The sequence below is a fragment of the Castor canadensis genome, chromosome 7, assembly GCF_047511655.1.
Source record: "Castor canadensis chromosome 7, mCasCan1.hap1v2, whole genome shotgun sequence".
NCBI classification, from domain to species: domain Eukaryota; kingdom Metazoa; phylum Chordata; class Mammalia; order Rodentia; family Castoridae; genus Castor; species Castor canadensis.
In genome coordinates this window covers 8,468,038-8,486,214 of record NC_133392.1, presented here as the reverse complement: position 1 = coordinate 8,486,214, position 18,177 = coordinate 8,468,038, and the positions used below count along the sequence as shown (strand labels likewise).

General features: G+C 44.8%; 1 protein-coding gene across 5 annotated transcripts in view; it reads right to left on the bottom strand.

The window, feature by feature from the left end:
• Positions 1-18,177, bottom strand: part of Cpxm2 (carboxypeptidase X, M14 family member 2) — a 114,469-nt gene that overhangs the window by 58,527 nt on the left and 37,765 nt on the right. For 4 of the 5 annotated variants that reach the window (XM_020171805.2, XM_074078130.1, XM_074078128.1 and 1 more), the window contains one exon: positions 15,079-15,218. In XM_020171805.2, the coding sequence (XP_020027394.2) occupies positions 15,079-15,218 (140 nt within the window). Of the gene's footprint in view, positions 1-15,078; positions 15,219-16,716; positions 16,893-18,177 lie in introns of those variants that run through there. The other variant, XM_074078132.1, reaches the window with a different exon arrangement.

The following is an 18,177-nucleotide window of genomic DNA, read 5'->3' as shown; positions in this document are numbered from 1 at the left end:
TTTCAGTTTACAAAATGCTCCCACACACATGACCTCATTTTATCTAAGAACAAGCCAAGTTCATCATGAAAGATCATACACAGTATACAGATTTAGTAAATCATTCTCTTTCAGGCCTCCTGATAAAACTAATAGGACAGAAGAGGAATACATAAGCTATGAACTGAAATACGTATGTGTGGATCACGATGATGTACATAATAGGATACAGGCCTTCCAAGACTCAGAAGTCTCAGAGAAGGTCATGACCCCACACTGCAAAGCTTCTATTATGCAGCTAGCACAAACATGGACACATATGTGCACACATGTCTTGTAAGCCCAGGGTTACCATGTGAAATGGGAGCAATGCTTGCTAGACTCTTGTTTTCACCTCTGAAGCCCTCTGAGACCTGTATGAATTTCCTGCTGGTAACAAATTATTATGAACACAGCAGCTTAAAATAACACAGATTTGTTGGCTTAGAGTTCTGCAGGACAGAATTCTCCCATAGCTCTCACTGGGCTAATGTCAAAGGAGGCAGCAGGACTGTTTCTTTCCTGAAAGCTCTATGGGAGAATCTGTGGCTTGCTTCCCTAGCTTCAAGAGTACACTTGCATTCCTTGGCTGGTGGCCGCCTTTCTCCTCATTAAGGCCAGCAATGCTAAGCTTCTCTGATCACTCTTCGATAGTCATGACTCCCTCTGCCGTCAGCTAGAGAAGGTTCTCCCATTTACTCCATGTGATTAGATAGGCCGCACCTGGGCAATCCAGATGTTCTCTTCATTCAGGGTCTTTAACTTAATTGCACCCGCAAAGTCCCTGTAGCCGTGTAAGGTGACACATTCACAGACTCTGGAGACTAGGATGGGTGTCTGGTGGGAAGACACTGGCTACCACAAGAACCTTACTCCAACTCTGGTTCATTCTTGGACTCTCCAGAACCCTCTCTCTCCTGAACCAGGCCAAGGTGTCTAGGCCTTTCTTGCCATCACAATCAAAGCAGGAGAAAACAATGGTTCACTAATACCAGTCAATAAGTGGGATGCTCAGGTCTTAGCCAGAAAACCAGAGCCAAAAAAAAAAAAATCTAGGTCGCTCCACACACCCCACCACCACACTCTCTCCTGAGGTGAACCTCAGAGTTCAAATAAACATCAAGAAAATTCCTTCCCACCTGACAAATCAGTGCTTGACTTCACCATCCACTTACCATCATTAAAATTTCCTGGTATTTCTCAAAATACTTGGCTCCTTCTATGCAATGTCAGAAGCTGTATTCCAGGAAGAGGCACATACTATCTTTTACCCAGCGTCTGCCCAACTGGCAAGAACTGGCAGGTCATAGTGTCAGCGGCCACTAGAGACTTCTGCAAACTCTTCCAGTTCCAGCCCATGTGTCAATATGCTCTTCTGAGATTCCAACAACCACAGTAGTGTCTTCCCACCACTGTGGATGTGGAACGTCGATTTCCCCCGCATGTCTGCAAGACCCCTGCAGGTGCTACATGCTGTACTGGACTGAAAAGAGACACTATGTCTGCATGCACAGCAATGGTGCTCAGCTGAGGGTGGCTCTGTCCCTCGGGTGACCTAAGGCAATGTCTGGAGACATTGCTGGTTATCACCGCTATGGGGGAGCAGGAAGAGTGCTACAACCTGGGTAGAAGCCAGAGACACTGCTAAGCATCCTAAAACTCATAAGAAAGACGCCATAGCAAAAAATTATCAACCCCCAAATGTTAGTGTGGTGCTGAAGTTGAGAAACACAGTCAAATAACAAGATGGTAATTCTCCACTGGACTTTCTCAAAACTATTTTAAGGAAAGGTAAATGTCACTGGCAATTTATCTGCAAAGAAACTAAGGCATGGAATTGTCAGGGGCTATGACATTTTGAACATCAGAATGGAGATTAGATAACACAGGTTATCTAATCTAGCTTCCTCCTAGGCACACAAGATGGTCAAGTGAGCCAAACCCACACCATGACAGTTGTCTGACCTCACGTCCCCTGGAGTGCCAAGAGGGAACAGATACATCAGCTGGGGACAATGTGTGGGGCTGATGGCCTCCTGCAAAGATAAGGGGCCTCTGAGGGTGGCAGAACTGGGCTCAAAGATGCTCTCTGCCACATACTAGCCATACCACCTCTGGCTGTGGCTCTCTGTAACAAGAAGTCGATAGGCACTCTCTTCAGGGGTGTCCTAAGTACAGAGGTAACAGCACTTGCCATGACATAGCTTGGTACATGTTAGTAATTTCCACCATGACTATTTGATAATGAAACATGACACCAGGCAGCAGGGACTTGGGCATTCAATTGATTGCCACTTGGCAGTACCAAGGAGAAGAGCCAGGCCAATGGAATCTTGCTTTTTCCTATTTGAAAGTCTCCTTTTGTCTGAAATCAAAATGGTCAGGGATGACTTGGAAATTTCCACAGAGATGGTTGGGGATTTTAAGGGAGAAAACTGGAGGTGTAGCTCAGAGGTAGAACACTTGCCTAGCACGTGGGAAGCCTTAGGTTCAATCCTCAGACACACACACACACAGGGAAAACTTTCCAAGCCTAACCTGGACCTTGACCATTCAGAATGGACTTCATAACATGGAGAATCAATGGCCAGGTTCCGTGTAGTCCTTACAAATCATGGGCTCTATCTGGATATATAGATAGTGTATGTGTGTGTGTGTGTTCATCAGAGGACAGGGCCCACACACGATGACTTTTCCACAACATTGATTTTAGCATCACCAAGTTTCAGGAGCCACATGGGACACACGGTAACTAGCTGAGTACTGCAGGCCACCGAGAAGGACAGCCCAGAGCACAATGCCCTTCTCTCTACCTTCTTCCTCTCCACTCAGTTGGCCACACGCTCTCCTTGGAAGTGTTTATTGCACAGTCATTTATCACCTCTGTGCAAGAAAAGCAAACACAAGACAGCAAACCAACAAGCCTTCATATCTGGCATCAGTTTTCCCCAAGGTTTGCAGCTGCTCCTCCTTCCCCCTGGCCTTCAATCGTTATGTCACTCTGTCCCCATATCCACAGCACAACATAGAAGCCTCCATCCTTTGGAGTCAGCCTCCACCTTTTGTTAAAAGTGGGGTGCTGTTTGAACTCGAATGTAGGGCAGGACATACCATTAGCTGTGCTTCCATTTTCTCTAGGGCTGTTGTCAAGTTCTGTAGTTTGTACACACCAATGGTTTTGGTTCCACATTGTCTGGGTTTGTGAGTCTGCCCACGTGAGCTCCCTCTCCTTCAGTGCCCACTTTGGTAGAATCTGAGTTTATTGCAGTGATACACCAGTGGTGTTCCTTTCACTCCTCAGAGGCATCTAACATGAACATCGTTGGGTAATCACTTCCCCTGCCCAGCTTCATGGAGTGCAAATAAGAACATGTACTGGGTGCTGACTGTGGGCAAAGTAGGATTCTAGCTGCTTTCCTCATTTCATTCCACTTAACAAACACCGTGGAAAGTCCCGCTATCACTTCTACTTTGCAGATAAGGAAGCTGGAGCACATGAAATGAAGTAAGTTGCTCCATGTCACACGGAAGGTGACAAAGTTCTTCCCTGCAAAGGCCTCCTGTCCCTCCAGGAGCAGAGAAGACATCACCTGGCAAAATGATGGTGATGATTACAGCAACAATGATGACAATGGAGACACTGTCACTGTAAGATGACACCATTGAGCATAGAAAGTTCAAGAGAACCTTCCAATTCATTCAAGTGGAATGAGGCTACAAGCCAGGCCCTGGCTGTTACTAATGGAGTATGAATAACTAAAGAAGGAGAGTTAAAGAGATTAAATCTAACAAATTAAGTGGTGGAGGTATATAGGAACATTTAATAGTGCAAAAATAAGCACTAAGAAAGGTAATCAACTGCCTAAAACTGGGAGAAGGACTAAAGAGAGGGCAAGTGTATGACGAGGAATTTTATAAATTTAGTCATTGTTCATAACAGGAGTTTAAAAGTATCTGAAGAAATATTGTGTTAGGAGCATTGAGTAAAGTTATAGTTATAATTTTACAACTAGAAAATTAGAGGGAGACACCAGAATTAAATTACAAGGTTCTTAATTATCAGAGGAGGTTACACACAAGAGACACATAAAGTGATTCAGCAATGCTGAAACAGAGTGTGGGTACACAGAAGTCAGCAAAGGCAAACAGAGAGAAAGCCAAGGTAGTGATCACAAAACCTGATGGTTGAGTTCAGAGAAAAAAAATCATTAAACCAGACACAAAATGGCTCTATATGATTCCAAATGACGTTAATGAAAAAAAATATACAGGAAGCACAGGGAGTGATAAAGACAGTCTCTGTAGGCCATGATGGATTGCAAGAATGAAGGAGACAAGGGATACCGGGGACTCATGTCCGTAATCCTAGCTACGCAGGAGGTAGAGATCAGAAGGATCGAGGTTTGAAGCCAGGCCAGGCGAACAGTTCACAAGACCCTATCTTGAAAAAACCCTTCACAAAACAAGGGCTGGTGGAGTGGCTCAAGGTGTAGACCCTAAGATCAAGCCCCAGTACTGCAAAAAAAGAAATAATGAAGTAGACAAAATACCATAATTAACAAGGCAAGCCTAATTAATATGCATGAAGTTCTGAAGTCTGAATGCAAGAACAATCTTCCTTTTTCACCATTAATGCAGCATAGGAACAAAAACTTTCCATTTTAGTTCTCAAGAGAAACTTCCAAAACCCAAGAAATTGCAACCAAGGCAACATTTTCCGATACAATGAGAAATGTATAAAATGAAAAATCTTAAAAACCTCCTGCCCCAGAGAATGTAAACCAATCTTTGACTAAAAAGGAGAATCAAGATTGAAATTACAGAATATTTAGAGATCAGTGATAATTAAGACACCTCAGAACCAGCGGGGTTGAGTTAGAGCAGTACTCAGCAGAAATCTCACAATCCTGCAAACTTCCTGAAGTACGTAAGAGACAGTAAAGCAAGCGAGTTCAGTACTCAGCCCAGGAAGTTGACAGAACAGTAAAAGGAATTAAAGTAATGAAAGCAAAAGGAATCAATCTTTAAAAGAAATTAATGAAATCAAGAACAGAAAATGCAAAATAATGAAATCAAGGATGATTTAACAACTTAAGGGAATGTAAATGTGGTGGTACATGCCTGTAATCCCAGATTTTAAGAGGCAGAGATTCAGAGGATCATGGTTCAAGGCCAATCCTGGCAAAAAAGTTTGATCCCATTTCAGCATCAAGCTAGGCACAGTGTGCACTCCTCTGCAAACTATGTGAGCGGCATAGGTAGGAGGATCACAGCTAGAGATCAGCCCCAGGCAAAAAAGTAGGAGACCCTATCCACAAAATAACTAAAGCAATCAAGACTGGTGGTATGATTCGGGTGGTAGAGCCCCTGCCTAGCAAGTGCAAGGACCCGAGTTCAAATCCCAGTACTGCTTTAAAAAAGGGGAAGAGGGGAACATGAGGTAACAAACCATTAAGTCACTAATGAAGAAAAAGGTAGGAGTAAGTAAAAATAAGAAGGTAATAATCACTGACGAGAAGTAAACAATCTTTAAGAGACAATTTGGTTGACTTGAAAATACAGATTTTCTAGAACAATAGAATTTGTCAAAACTGACTACAGAAGAGACTAAAAATCTAAACAGACTGAGTGCCACAGCAGAAAGAGAGAAAGCCATCAAAGAGCACTACCAGGCCCATGGGAACCCATGACAGAGCACAGAAATGAAGGGACCTTCCCTCCTCTAAAAGATTGCACACCAAAACCCAACAAAGACTGCCCACAAGAAAAAAGCCTGGATCCTAACGTCACACGTGAAAATTGATGCAAGCATCCCAGACGAAATAGTATTATCTACAATTGCTCAAAAAGACAAACTGCTTTAGATGTGAACCTAACCAAAACACAGACAGGGCTTGTGTGCTAAACATGATAAAACTCTGATGAAAGAAACCCAAGAAGATTTAAATAAGTGGAAAACATTCTGTGGTCCCAGACTGGAAGATTCAGCATAGCAAATATGTGAAATCTCTCAGAATTTACACACAGATTTAACGCAATTCTTATCAACGCTCCAGTAGGATTTTTTTTTGTAGATGTAAACAAGATTATTCTAAAATTAATATGGAAAAATCAAAGAATGAGGAATAGCTAAAAACAATTCTGAGAAAAGAGAGTGGGAACAATTGGTCTACCCAGTTTAAGACATTATGTAGCTACAGAAATTAAGACTGGGTGGTCACTGGCTCAGATCACCACCATCAAAACAAAACGGAATACGTGTGTGATATTGTGAGCAGGATGGACACATTGATCTGTGGCACAGAATACAGAACCCAGAAATAAAGCCACACAGGTAAAGCCAACTGATCATTAATGAAGGTGTTCAAGCAACTCCATGTGGAAGAAAGGCTTTTCAACAAGTGGCCTTGCTACACATGGCACAAACCTTCAGAGACTGGTTATTTTCATCAAAATCTTTGTGCAAAGTCGTAAGAAAGGAAATAATTAGAAAACATACAAGTAGTTTAAATCCCAAAGAACTAATTGGGGCAGGGGACATGAGGTAAGACCTGAAGCACCCACTGGAGGTCCACACTGGAGCTCCACAGCCTCGGCCTTCTCTCCCCACCTCCCCAGAGATAGGTGAGCAACCACCGGCATCATCAGCCAACATCACTGGCCTTGGCCAACGGGCCGTGTGGTCAAGTACAGTGAGTGTCCCAATCCAGAAATCCATACTCTGAAACTTTCTGAGCACCATCATGACAGCAGAAGTGGAAAATTCCACACCTGGGATCCTGTGCTGGGAGACAGTCAAAACACAAGCACACTGAAAATAGCATTTAAAATCGGCCTAAGTGTGCAAGGTGGAAGCATAAATGAATCCATTCTATGCTTACAGTTGGGTCTCATCCCCTAGATAGTTCATAATGTATATGCAAATATTCCAAAATAAAAAAAATCCAAACTCCAAAACACTCTGCCCACAAGCGTTTTGAATCAGTGACAGTCAACCTATTTATTACAGGACTATGAATAACCCCCAGCCCCTAGGGGTGACCAGCACTAGGTGTCACCCACCTCTAACACAAATAGGAAAAACTGTGCTAAATCCCTCTTCAGTTAGAAAAAGGAAGGAAGCATCCCAAAGTTCTCCTCGTTTTTAGGCCAGTTCTCTGTTGGAATCACGAGGAAGCTGGCAGCTTCCCTTCCACCCATCACCTCCCTGACAGAGCTGCATTCCAGCAGCCTGGCGGCTCAAGTCCTGCCCAAGGCTCAGTTATAACTTTAGGCAAGAGGTCTAGACCTGCCTTCAGTAGCTTCTGGAAAAATATGGATATAAAAAGAGAAAGTCGTATTTTATGTGTGCAATAAGCTGAGCACATACAGCAGCAGGAACATGGGTGCACACTCATGCTCCCTCTCCCTCTCCATCCCTCCCTCCCTCTCTCTACTGGTACCATAATCACCCAGCTAAACAGTTCTGCCACATTCTCAGCACAGCAAAATGCTGGACACTGTGTGAAACATCAGCCCATAGATTTACTGGATTTTCACTCTGGCTGGTTACCATGGCTTTGGGAGATGGCAGGAGGGGAATGCTATAAACTGAGAAATATTATCTATTTCCCCTCCAGTGAAAATGTCCACCAGGGAAACAGGAGGGGAACCACCACTTTTGAAGCCAATACCACATAAACTGCAGTAAAGGAGGAGCAGAAAGACCCACTACAGAAAACTAAAAGTAAAAAGGCATTTAAAGCCCCCCAAATCCAGAGTAGTCACTTGAGGGATCAGGAGAAAGGAACCAAAGAAATGGTTCCTGTGAACCTGCTCCAGGCCTGGCAGGCTCTGCCTGCAGCTGAGAGTGCCACCGTGGCACGGCCTGCACAGAGACAGGGCTGGGGCTGTGCTAGCCACTGAGGACTCTGAGGGCCATGGGTGCTTTGCAGGTGTGGACAATGTCAATTTTCTATTGCTGCTGCAAACTTACTGGTTGAAATAACAGTTTTATTCTCTCACTGTTCTGGAGGTCAGAAGTCCTAAAATCCAGGTGTGGGCAGAGCTGTGCTCCTTCTAGGGGCTCGTGGGCAAGAGGGTGGGGAGGAATCCCTGTCCTCATCCCTTAGGGCTTCCTGTGGCCCCTTCCTCCAGGCACAGAGCAAATCACTAGACAGCAGATGAATGGGCTAGTCAGCTTTCTGTCACCGTAACAAAATACCTAAGAAAATCAAGTTCAAGGAGGAAGGACTTCTTCTGGCTCATGGTTTCAGAGGTTTCAGTCCGAGGTCTCTTGGCTCTGGGGTTTCTGGGCCTGTGGTGAAGCAGAGAATCATGGCAGAGAGGAGCTGATTTCATGGAGGCCAGGAAGCAGAAAGACAGAGAGAGAAAAGCTAAGGACAAGATGGAGTCAGTCCCCAAGGCACACCTTTAAGAACTCATTCCCTTCAAGAACCTCCCAAGTTCCCATCACCTCCCAATGGCCCATCAAACTATGAACCCATCAGTGAATTAATCCATTGATGAGGTCAGAGCCCTCATGATCCAGTAGCCTCCCTAAAGCCCCACCTCTAAACACTGCTGCACTGGAGACAAGCTTTCTACCCATGAGCCTTTGGGGGAATGGTTCAGATCCAAACCATAACTGCAAAAGACCAGAGCTGCCTCCTGACAGGTGTGTGGCACATCTCCTCGTGGGGGGTTTAGTCCCCCATGCTAGGCCGACTCTGGGCTGGCAGGGGCCGTCTGGTCTCTGGAGAAGGAAGTGGCAAGAGTAACTGATTGCAGAGACCAACTCAGGGTAGGACACTGGAGATAGTGGCAAAGAAGCCTGCTGCTCCTTTGACCTCAAATAACTACCTCTGCATAGCTGAAACTTAACACAAGATGAAGAAATGACTGCATGCCTGCCCTTGCCCTTGAACTTGAAGATGTTTTCATTAAAATCCTTCTACTTCATGCCAGACTCCACTGTTCAGAAACCGACAGTTCTCCATGAGGTTAGAAAGGAATGTGGAAACTTCTCTCTTCCCAGTCCCCGACAGGTGCCAAACATTTCATTTCCCCGTTAAGAAGAGACACAGCACGACACGTTCTGAAAACTCACAAACCTTCCCCCCAAGGAGACTGCTGAATGACTGATCAAGTGCCACCTCCCACTGGGCTCTGTTTCCAGGGGCCACTGGGCTCCCTTCCCAAGCTCCTGGCCCAGCACCCCTTCCCTGCTCACACTGACAGGCTGCTGCAGTATGGAGCCCAGAGTCACCAAGGGGAGTGAAATGGCTGCAGAGGCCAGGATGAATCTTGAGGGGGCCAAAAACCAGATTCAGCTAAAGCAACCAAGAGGATCCTTAGCAGGGGAAGCATTTTTTAATTTTTTTGGGGGGTGGGGGTGGCTGCCACTTTTCTTCCCCTGCCCTAGACCAACATCACATAGCTGCTCCTTGTTTGCCTCTGCCTCTTCCCTCTCTCACTTTCCCCTCTACTTTGCCTACCCTCCCCCTTCAGCTGCCTCCTCATCTCCTCTCCTGAGTCCTGGTCCAACTTACCCTGAGATCCCACTGGCAGGGTAGGTGCAGAACGGTCAGCCCTAGAGCCTTGACATAACCTGATGCCTGCTCCTTTCTGGCCTTCTGCTCACTCCCTAAGCACTGTCCCCTGACCTCAGGCATCACCCCCATTGCCCTGTGGAGTCTTCATCTGTGGCCAAGTGTCTATCACTTCTAAGCCTCATCTTCTCCAGGGGCTCCTTGAACTTGACTTCTGACTAACTCCTGTGCCACCAGCCCTGGACCTCAGCTCCCCAACCCTTCCCTCCAAAGATGGCCTGTCCTTCCCTCGACCTCCTCCAGCACAACTGCCATCAACTCCACTGCCCCCTGAAACTGCCAAGAGTGCCCAATGGGACATGACAATTCCATGTGCTCCTGACACTCTCTGAGCCCGCTCTGCCTGGATAAAGAAACTCCCTGTGCTTTTTCTCAGCACAGATCCAAACCCCCACCTCCTCCTTCCCCAAGACCATAAAGCCCTCCAGGTAAAAGGCCTTGACCTCTCAGCTCATGCTCCTTCACCTGGACTATCTCAGGGGACCAGGAGACACTCCTCCTTCCCAGGGGAGCCCTCGACTGGTGTCAGCCTCCCTGATCCCCTGTGCCCTTCATGTGCCTGCCTTCACCAACTCCACCCATTTCATTTCTTTCCTCCCCACTGGACCCTCCCTCCAGGCTACACATGGCATCTGACCAGGAAGAAAAGGGGACACTGGCCTGTCCTGATCTCTTCTTTCTGACTTGGGTACATTGCTCTTCTCTAGGAAGCCCACACTCTGAGTATCGGCTAAGATTCTGCTCCAAAGGCCTCGACTGCAAGCTTCCTGGGGCTCCACTGAGCCCTGCCCTGCTTAGATGCTTGGGCATAAAGCCTGGCTCCTAACAGGGGCTTAAGTCTTCTTCCTAATTAGCCCAATTACTTTTACAAACTCAGCCAACTAGTCAACCTGCCTCAGCCCATCCTCACAAGCCCATCATTCAGATCACTGCCTTGCCTACAGGACAGGTGGTTTTATCTCTCAAACAGCTCAAACTTAAAGCATTTGGTTTTTTTAAAAATCACCTGCATTTCTTCCAAGTCCTTAGAAGTATTGACTCATCCCAGGCAGAATAATTAACTTTTCAGTCATCACATTGGTTATAATTACAACACTCATGTATCTAATACACTTTCTGTCATTAGAGGAAAAAAAGATTGGCTTTTCTTAGTATACTAACATTTCACTAAATTGCAATGTAGTAGGGAATGATCATTTCTACTGATAAAAGACGTAAATTACTCAATGTCATTAAGTCATTTTGCTACTTTCACAAAGCATGAATAATCCAAAAAAGTCATCAGAACCAGAACTATAGACTTTGTCATCAACTTGGATGTGAACTGGTGGCAGGACATGGTGGTGACACCTCAGGACCTCATGGCATCGTCCTTCCCACAGGTCTGAGGGCAGTTCCTGCCCATCTCACATCCCTGGGACCTTTTCTGACTCTTATAGCTCCATTAACAAACTGGATTCTCCCCCAATAAGACTGGATTCTCCCAGACACAAAGCTCCCTGCCCACAGGCCCACAACTTGCTTATATGGTATCCCTAATGCACAAAATGACCCTCACATGACTGAATAGATAAACACTACAGAGGATGTCAGGAACAAATGATCTCATGGGTGTTCATTTTAAAATTCCAACTGTCGCTGCATGTGGCTATTAGCTGTTTGAGAGGTGGTAACCCTAGCTATGTGGGAGGCAGAGGTAAGAGGATCTCAGTGCCAGCCCGGTCCCAGGCTAAAGCTCAAAACCCTACCTGAAAAAAACGAACTAAAGCAAAAAGGACTGGGGGTGTGGCTCAAGTGGTAAAGGCCCTGGGTTCAAACCCCAGTACTGCAAACAAAACAAAACAAAGCAGAAAACTATGTAAGTCCTATAAATGACAAGTATTAACAGTGTTCTTAAATACATTATTATAACTCCAACTATTTGTAAAGAGCTTCTGTTTACCAATAACCATAGAAGAGCCATTGTAGACACTTATCAAACTTCACGGGATCACCAACCTCTTTCCTCTCCATGTCAAAAATGGTAACAACCAAAATGCAGCAGACTTTGAGGATGCAGTCAGTTCTGCACACTTAATTAGAAAAAAACAGACTCCGACTCCAGCTCTGCACTGCTTGTTTGATTTGAATCCCACATCTGCCTGTGACGTGCAGAATTCGGGAAGTAGGAATCGGCATTTGTGGAAAGGCACAGGGTGTAAACTGCGTAAGACATCTGGAACCGTCTAGTGGGTTTTATACAGAGACACTGGATGAATCTGTCTTCTGAAGTGCCCGGTAACCAGGCAGGAAGCACTCCCCACCCTGGGATCCACACAGAGTGGTCTCACCTGTCTATATTTGAGAGAAGGATCTGCAGCTAAAGTTAAATAAACCAAAAGAGGTACAGAGGGAAAAACTCACAGGTACTGCGCACTTACCGTATGCCAGGAAATTTTCAAACTTCATAATATAATCACATCTAACCCTAGCCACATCTTTATGAGATAGAGAACAGGCATCCCATTGTAGAGGTCAAAAAACTGGGATTCAGAGAAGGGAAATCTCATAAGCAGCATAGCCAAGAGCCATGACACAAAGCCAGCCATCCATCTCTAGAAGTCTCCATCACTTCTCAACCTCTCTTTACATGTCCCCTCTTCTCCCTTATATTTTAAGCCTGCTCTCAGTCACTGATCAATTAACTCATTACCATGTAGTGTGAATGAACCTTTGTCAATTTACTTCCTAACAATATTCATTCATTAGAGTCATTTATCAGGCATCCAATAAATGTCTGGTACTGGACACCTTCCCGGGGACACACAGATCATCAAGTCACTGTCTCTATCATCAGGTGTCTCAGTTACTACTGGGGAGAAACACAGCAACCTTTAAATGGGGACACTAAAATGGTACCACTCTTTCTGTATCGGGAACAGTGTAGGAACAGGAATTGGGGTGGTGAGAGAAAGGGAGACAGCTACTGTCTACTTTATTTCTGGTATTTATGGTATCTTTGTTGACATATTTTCCCATCACACTGGAACAGATCCTGTTGACTCCAGCATGACTCATGTCTGGAGAGAAGAGGGCTCAGATACCAAAATATATCATCATTCCACTTCCTGTTCTGTCCTCAGTGGAGGCAGTACTGCTCCATGAGGTAAGACACTGAAACTCATCAGATTTCTTCTTTTCATTATCCCTGAAGAGTAATTTGACTTAAAATACACTTAGACATTAAAAAAAAAATCTGACTCTTAAAGGAAATTCTATCCCTTGCTTTCCCTCTTCGACGCTCCAGTCCTCGCTAAACCAAGGAAATATATTCACCTACTGTGATTTCTTGCATACACCAAATTCTCTAGAATGTCTAGTACAAATGGAATGAGAGCATTATATCTACCTCACTCTTATTTTCTAATCCAATAATAACCCGACTACTGGATTTCTAATGACAGTGGCCAGACAGGTTAATACCCAATACCCAAGCACGACAGTCTCAATTCCTACTCTCATTTCTTATTGATAATCTCAAATTAGTCTTTCTTTCCAAGTTTTCCTTTTCCTTGAGCAACCCAACTGCCATTACCACCCCCATTCTTGCCTTTCAGAATCTAAACAGTAAAAACAATTGTCAAGGTAATTTGCCACCAAAGAGAACACAGTGCATACCACTGAGCAAAAAGCAGCCTAAGTGAACACATGCATTCCTGCCACTAAATAACAAAGCAAATAAAATGTAACCTACAAGATAGAACAAATACATAACACAATGTTGTCAAAAATGCACAAATTATCCCAACTCTGGAAATTTATTTGAAGGAAATAATTCAAATGAAGGAAAAAGTCTGAAAAGTTTTCTTGAGATATGATACATGGTAGCAGAAATTGGGACAGTGATTGAGGCGTGGCTGAGAAATTACAGGCCATTAAAAATGATCATTATGAAGCCTGAGTCACTGCATGAAAAATGTTACTGATACATTAAGTTAAAAATAATGTAATTGGATATGGAATTTGATTGCAAGACGTAAAAAAAAAACCTGTTTGCATAAAGACAGTGGAATCATGGGTAATGCTTATATGCTACTAGATGTTTCAACATTGTCTTTATAATAAAAAGAAATGCAGAGGAAAACAGGTGGCGAGTCACTGCCTGATAACTGTCACTGTGTAAGAACGTCCCCTGTGCTGGGACAACAGCAGGTGGTTAATGTGAGCACAGATGCCAGGCTCAGCTCTCTTAGCCCAGTTTACTTACTAAGGTTGACCTTTCCAGAAATTAAAACTAATCTCATCAGCAAGCTATCGTCTGGTTTACATGATTGCCAACAGGTATTTAGTAAACCTTGAAGGATGCCAAGAAACAGAATTGAAGAATGGAGAAGCGTGTGTGAGGGGATGAACTCTTAGCTGAGGAGGTCCACGCTGTTTCCTAAAGTTGAAGTGGGGGATGTTTGTGTCCTTGGCTTCTCAGTGGGGGCAGATGAAGAACTTCTCATTTAAATTCAGAAAGCACCAAGGTCCACCTGAGACTGGGGAGGCCAGCCCTGCCCCCATCTCTCCATGCCATAACCCACAGGGCTGGAGCAACACTAACTTTTTAACCATGTGTAAGTATGAAGCTCTGTGGCAGTATGCACGTTCACAATGAATTGCAACCATCACCACCGTCCACCTCCAGAATTTTCCGTCATCCCAAACTTTAGCTCTGTACTAATAAACATTGGCTTTCTATCCCCTCCCCAACCCTCCAGCTCTTGGCCATCACATTCTACTTTCTGTATCTATGAGTCTTACTGCATAAGTCTTCATGTAAGTGAAATCATGTATTTGTCCCTTTTGTGAGAAGTCTATTGCATTTAGCACATTGTCCCCATGTGTAACATGGGTCAGAATATCTTTCCTCTTTGGGCTGACTAATGGTCCACGATGGGCATACACCAAGAGATGGAGGGTTTTCAGGGGCTGCAGCCATCTCTCTTGGGATCCCCATCAGGTCATACATATTACTGATCCAGGGCCCTGACCCCAAGCTCAAGTCTGAGAAATGACCTTCCATCTCATTCCCAGGCCTCACACTGGGTCGACCATTCTTGTACTACTTCTCTAGTGGTCCTTCATTTGGGAACCTAGACTTCCAGTCAGTCTTACCAGAATCTGGATGGCTCCTGCTCTCTACCTCAGGACTGTGTGCTCAGTGCTTGTTCAGTGCTCCTATGTCAGGCTGAGTTTAGTCTATCTTGCCACCAGCCAAGATGGCAGCCAACTCCTGTAGGGCTTTGTTTTGACTACACCATTGCCTACTCCATCCCACCTTCCAGATGGCCCCTGCTCTCTGTTCCTGCACAGGGGAGGAGCACTGCCAGCCCATCCACATTCCAGTTTTCTTTCCTCGCCAGATAACTCTCTGTAACTTCATCGTGTCTATCCAAACCCTCAAATGTTATCCTGAAGACACAAGCATAAGTCCAGACCTACTTACAGCCAGAGTGAGTTCCTTCCTTGAGTGATGACCCCTGTGAACCTGGTCAGGCGCCGGGCATCCACTTCAATCCACTGATGGAGGTCGTTCCTGCCAGCACACCACGCCCCATCATAAAAGTCATTTTCATTAATGCCTGCCTGGAAAGAAAAGAGGAGTGATCTTCAGAAAGACCCTGAACTGAAGACAATTAAGACAAATCTTTTCCTGAGACTGAGAGGAAGGAATAGGAGACAGGAGAAGAAAATGAGGAAGGATATAAAGAAGACCACCATTGTGGACTGAACTCCTTTCCCTAAGTCACAAAGAGAAGTTGCTTAGTTTTAATTAGTTGGAAGTACTGCTGTATTCCAAAAGGACATGTCCTTTTTTTGCCCAATGTGAAAAATGAAATTTAATGAGTTCTCCTATTACTCATTCATCCAACACACAAAATGATCTCCTACGTACAAGCCCACATATGCCAGGTGCAGGGGAATCAAAGGTGAGCCGTTCTCACCCAGAACCTTACCATCCAGGCAGCAAGGAACACATGAAAACAGATGAATTTGAGCACAATGGGGGAGGTGCTATGCCAGGAACTGAGCAAAGCACTGTGGGAGCATTTAATGATCAATAGCACAACTCACAGGGACCACAGAGAAGCCCCAAACCAGAGTGGTATTTAAGCTGCACATGGAAACATTAACCTAGTAAATACTTGTCCATTGATGTTTAACTCATTTGATGTGCTCACTGTCTGTTACTATTACTGCCTGAAGTTCTTTGGATCTGATTTCTGCTCTGAAATTATCCCTACATTATCACCATTTGAAGAGAGAATTCCTTGACCTAAAAAAGAATAAAAAAAAAATGAAAAAAAGGGCATTTGTGTCAAATGAAGCATCCCAGTTACTCAGACCCTTTCTGCACAAATCCTATTTTTCACAAGGACATAACCAGATGAGAAAAAGTCTGCATGACATAACAGGCCAGTCCATCCTCACTATCTCTGAGCACTTTTCAGCTCAAATTTCAGGTGCAGCCTGGCTTTTAATGGGCAGTAGAAATGTGAAATTCAGAATCTACTATAGTAGATGAACACCTGACCAAGGGTTCCATCAGCAGAACTCTCCCCATTACCTTGCATCAGGACCAAAACACAGTCTGTGCACCCCACTCCCCTCCTGAAGCCATCCTCAGTGAACTTAGAAGCAAATGCTAGAAAATGGAAACACCACAGTCTAAGAAAAGCTCTGTGATCTCAAATGAAGGTGAATTTAAAAAGCTATTGGTCAACAGTCCCCAGAAACCACATCAGGGTACAAGCGGCCTCAGTGATGTCTGTGATGAGGACCTGGACGTATTGTAGGTTCTGCCTTCTAGAATCATCAGAAAAGGGTTGCATTTGGCAAGTGTGTGGTACCCATGCCTCAGTGTGTTTTGTTACAGGCTAGTCCTTAAGAAGCAATGGTGACTCTGTGCAGCAGAACACCTCAGTTCCCAGCCCTGCCAGACAGCAGCAGAGGGCTGTAATTATACCACCACTTCCTTTCTGCATTTGAAGCCAATTAGTCTCTTAATAACAGAGCCTTGAGACACATTAGCAACCTACGGTATCACAACTCATCTCTTTTCAAGAAACCTAACGACACTTACTTTTTGTTGTGGTTCCCCTTTCCTTGTAAACAGCCTGGGAGCCTGGTGTTTAGAATACTCCCATTCATTCCATAAAATGAACCTTCGCTGTGCCTCTGCTATACAGCAAGTACTAAAGGTGAAAAACATGCAGCCTTCTCCTCTGGAGCTCAAAATAGGCAGACAGACCCAAGTCCACACATAGCGTCACAGTAAAATCAGCTGCTGTGCAGTGTGCTGGTGGAGTGTGGGATCTGAAATCATACCAACTGGCTGCAAGTCCCAGCTGGGTCATTTACATGCAGTGTAAACTTAAACGATTTGCCTAAATGCTATATGCCTCTGTTTCTCCATCTGTCAATGATTATTTCGCCCTCAGAATGTTGACTGTGCTTACAACAGGGCCTGGCACCAAGTGTGGGTTCAAAAAAAAAAAAATGAGTGCTCCATAAGTGTTAGCAATCAGAATATTTAAAGCAGTGGGGATTTGGTCAGCACTGGCAAAATGTGGAAATCTAGGTAAGTGGTTTATGAATTATTTCATTTTGCAAAATATCAGGGAATTCTGTTACTATTCCAGTTCATTGTAATCACATTTTCTACAACTTCAAACATCCAGAACAGGCCAGGTGCCAGTGGCTCACGCCTGTAATCTTAACTACTTGGGAGGCAAAGATCAGGAGGATCATGGTTCAAAGCCCGCCAGGCAAATAGTTCATGAGACCCTATCTTGAAAATACCCAACACAAAACAGTGGAGTGGGTCAAGTGGTAGAGCACCTGCTTAGCAAGCACGAGGCCCTGAGTTCAAATCCCAATACCCAAACCAAAACAAAATTCCAGAACAGAATTATACAAAATCTGAAGGAAAAGGAGGCCGCCTGTTATCTAAGGTTCTTGACAGAGCCCCTGCTGCCTCTCCAGGAGATATTCAGCAATGTCTGGAGTCTTTTTGGGCTGGGGAGAGAAGTGCAACTGACATCCAGTGGGTAAGGCCAGGGATGATGCCTAACGTCCTATAATGCACGGCCAGCGCCACAACCAAGGATTCAAGACACTGGTAATGCCAAGGGTTGTGTGGATCCCTGGTTGAAGGTGAAGCCCACAACCACAGAGCTGCTCCGTGGGCTGAGTGACTTGCCCTACAGAACTCCAGGAGCTCAAAGGAGCCATCCTCATGCTTCTCTGCCAACGTTCACAAATGGGAGTTGGATTCCATTTAAGGTTGCTGGCTTTGCCCACCTGGAGGTTTTGCTTCTGCAGCCAATCTCCGTTCTTTTTGAGCCCACCAGACTGTCAGTTAAATGTTATACGGTGTCAAGAGAGTGGAGAGCCCTGGCTGAAGGTGACTCACTGGGAAATGACAGCCACCTCTGCAAAATCAATCATGAATTTAAAGAGCAAGCACTTAGGAGAACTCAGAGAGGAGATAGCAACCCCAGAGATGTCATCAAGTCACATACACCCTGGTGCATAAATGCCT